The sequence below is a fragment of the Gavialis gangeticus genome, unplaced genomic scaffold (genome assembly GCF_001723915.1).
Source record: "Gavialis gangeticus isolate Ggan-Ray unplaced genomic scaffold, GavGan_comp1, whole genome shotgun sequence".
NCBI classification, from domain to species: domain Eukaryota; kingdom Metazoa; phylum Chordata; order Crocodylia; family Gavialidae; genus Gavialis; species Gavialis gangeticus.
In genome coordinates this window covers 23,657,062-23,658,202 of record NW_017728994.1, presented here as the reverse complement: position 1 = coordinate 23,658,202, position 1,141 = coordinate 23,657,062, and the positions used below count along the sequence as shown (strand labels likewise).

General features: G+C 39.5%; 1 protein-coding gene across 1 annotated transcript in view; it reads right to left on the bottom strand.

Moving 5' to 3' along the window:
* Positions 1-875, bottom strand: part of LOC109287370 (dual specificity protein phosphatase 13-like) — a 10,705-nt gene extending 9,830 nt beyond the window's left edge. The window contains exons 1-2 of the mRNA XM_019502373.1: positions 705-875; positions 158-375 (exon numbers count right to left, since the gene is read on the bottom strand). Coding sequence (XP_019357918.1) covers positions 158-375; positions 705-865 — 379 coding nt within the window. The 5' untranslated portion in view covers positions 866-875. The remainder of the gene's footprint in view (positions 1-157; positions 376-704) is intronic.
* Positions 876-1,141: the final 266 nt, after the last annotated feature.

The following is a 1,141-nucleotide window of genomic DNA, read 5'->3' as shown; positions in this document are numbered from 1 at the left end:
AGCTGTACAAATTTGTGCCACTACTTTTTTGCTGCTGCAAGTGCATGATTCTCCATGTGGGGATGCATCCTAGGAGTGCACATATATCCCCTTTCAAATATGGACCATCCTGCCAAAGTAATTTAACATCTAAAAGTGATCATCAATAAATCCATACCTCCAGGTGTGTTCAAGGCTTTATGTATAAATTCTGCCGCAGATGAAAAATATTGGCTAATATTGAAGTGCGGAAGGTCATAGGCTGGTACACCATAGTAGTCAATAGTAGTGCCATAAAAGTCATGTCCTCCTTCGCAGAACATTGTACCATGGGCAGCATTTAGAACATGAGTGATTCCCATCTTCCATAAACCAAACCTGTTGTGAGCTGTAACTCTATGAAAAAGACAAACAAAGTAACAAAGAGATATTGGCAGAGTAGGAAAAGTTGTCTTATTTGTGTTTAGTCTTTTTTATGTGGCATATAATTATAATGAATTGTTTCTTGGGACTGCATTACAATTAATGATCCCAGGAAGAATTTTACCTAAAACTGATTTTAGGGCCTGCAGTATTAAAATGTTCACCAGATAAAGAACAAAGTTGCTAAATGCATCACTTGTTAATAAGAAGTAGGAGTACAAGAAATGGATCCGGTTGAAAGAGGCAAAAAATACAGTCCTGCTGTTAAAATTTACTGAGCCATTCAATAAAGTTATACTTACAAGTCTCCTAAAAAGAGGTTAGGCCATACTTCATCAACATGATTACAAGAAGGGCGCCCAGCATTCAAAAGCTGCTCTATGTCTTTAACAGTTGGAACCTCAGCCACGCACATGCCAGCACCTTCAGGCTCCTTTGAAAGAAACACAGCTGCTTCAGCCATTGTTATTCAAACAAAACCAGTGCTTTCCAAAATCCAGGAGACTGAATAACCAATGCCTTGTTTACTTCAGTGTTTTCAACAATCCTAGTTGTCATTTTCAGTTCATGGGGACTGGTGGCAACAGGTGCTGGTCAGCAGCTGGCATGTAGCCAATTAAACACACTGTAGAAGAACTGCTGTTGCACTCACTTAGGAAAGAAAGTCATTGAATGAACTCTGACATGACAAGGCATAACTCTCAAGAGCTATGGAAGCCCAGAAGCTCCCTAAAGTCCT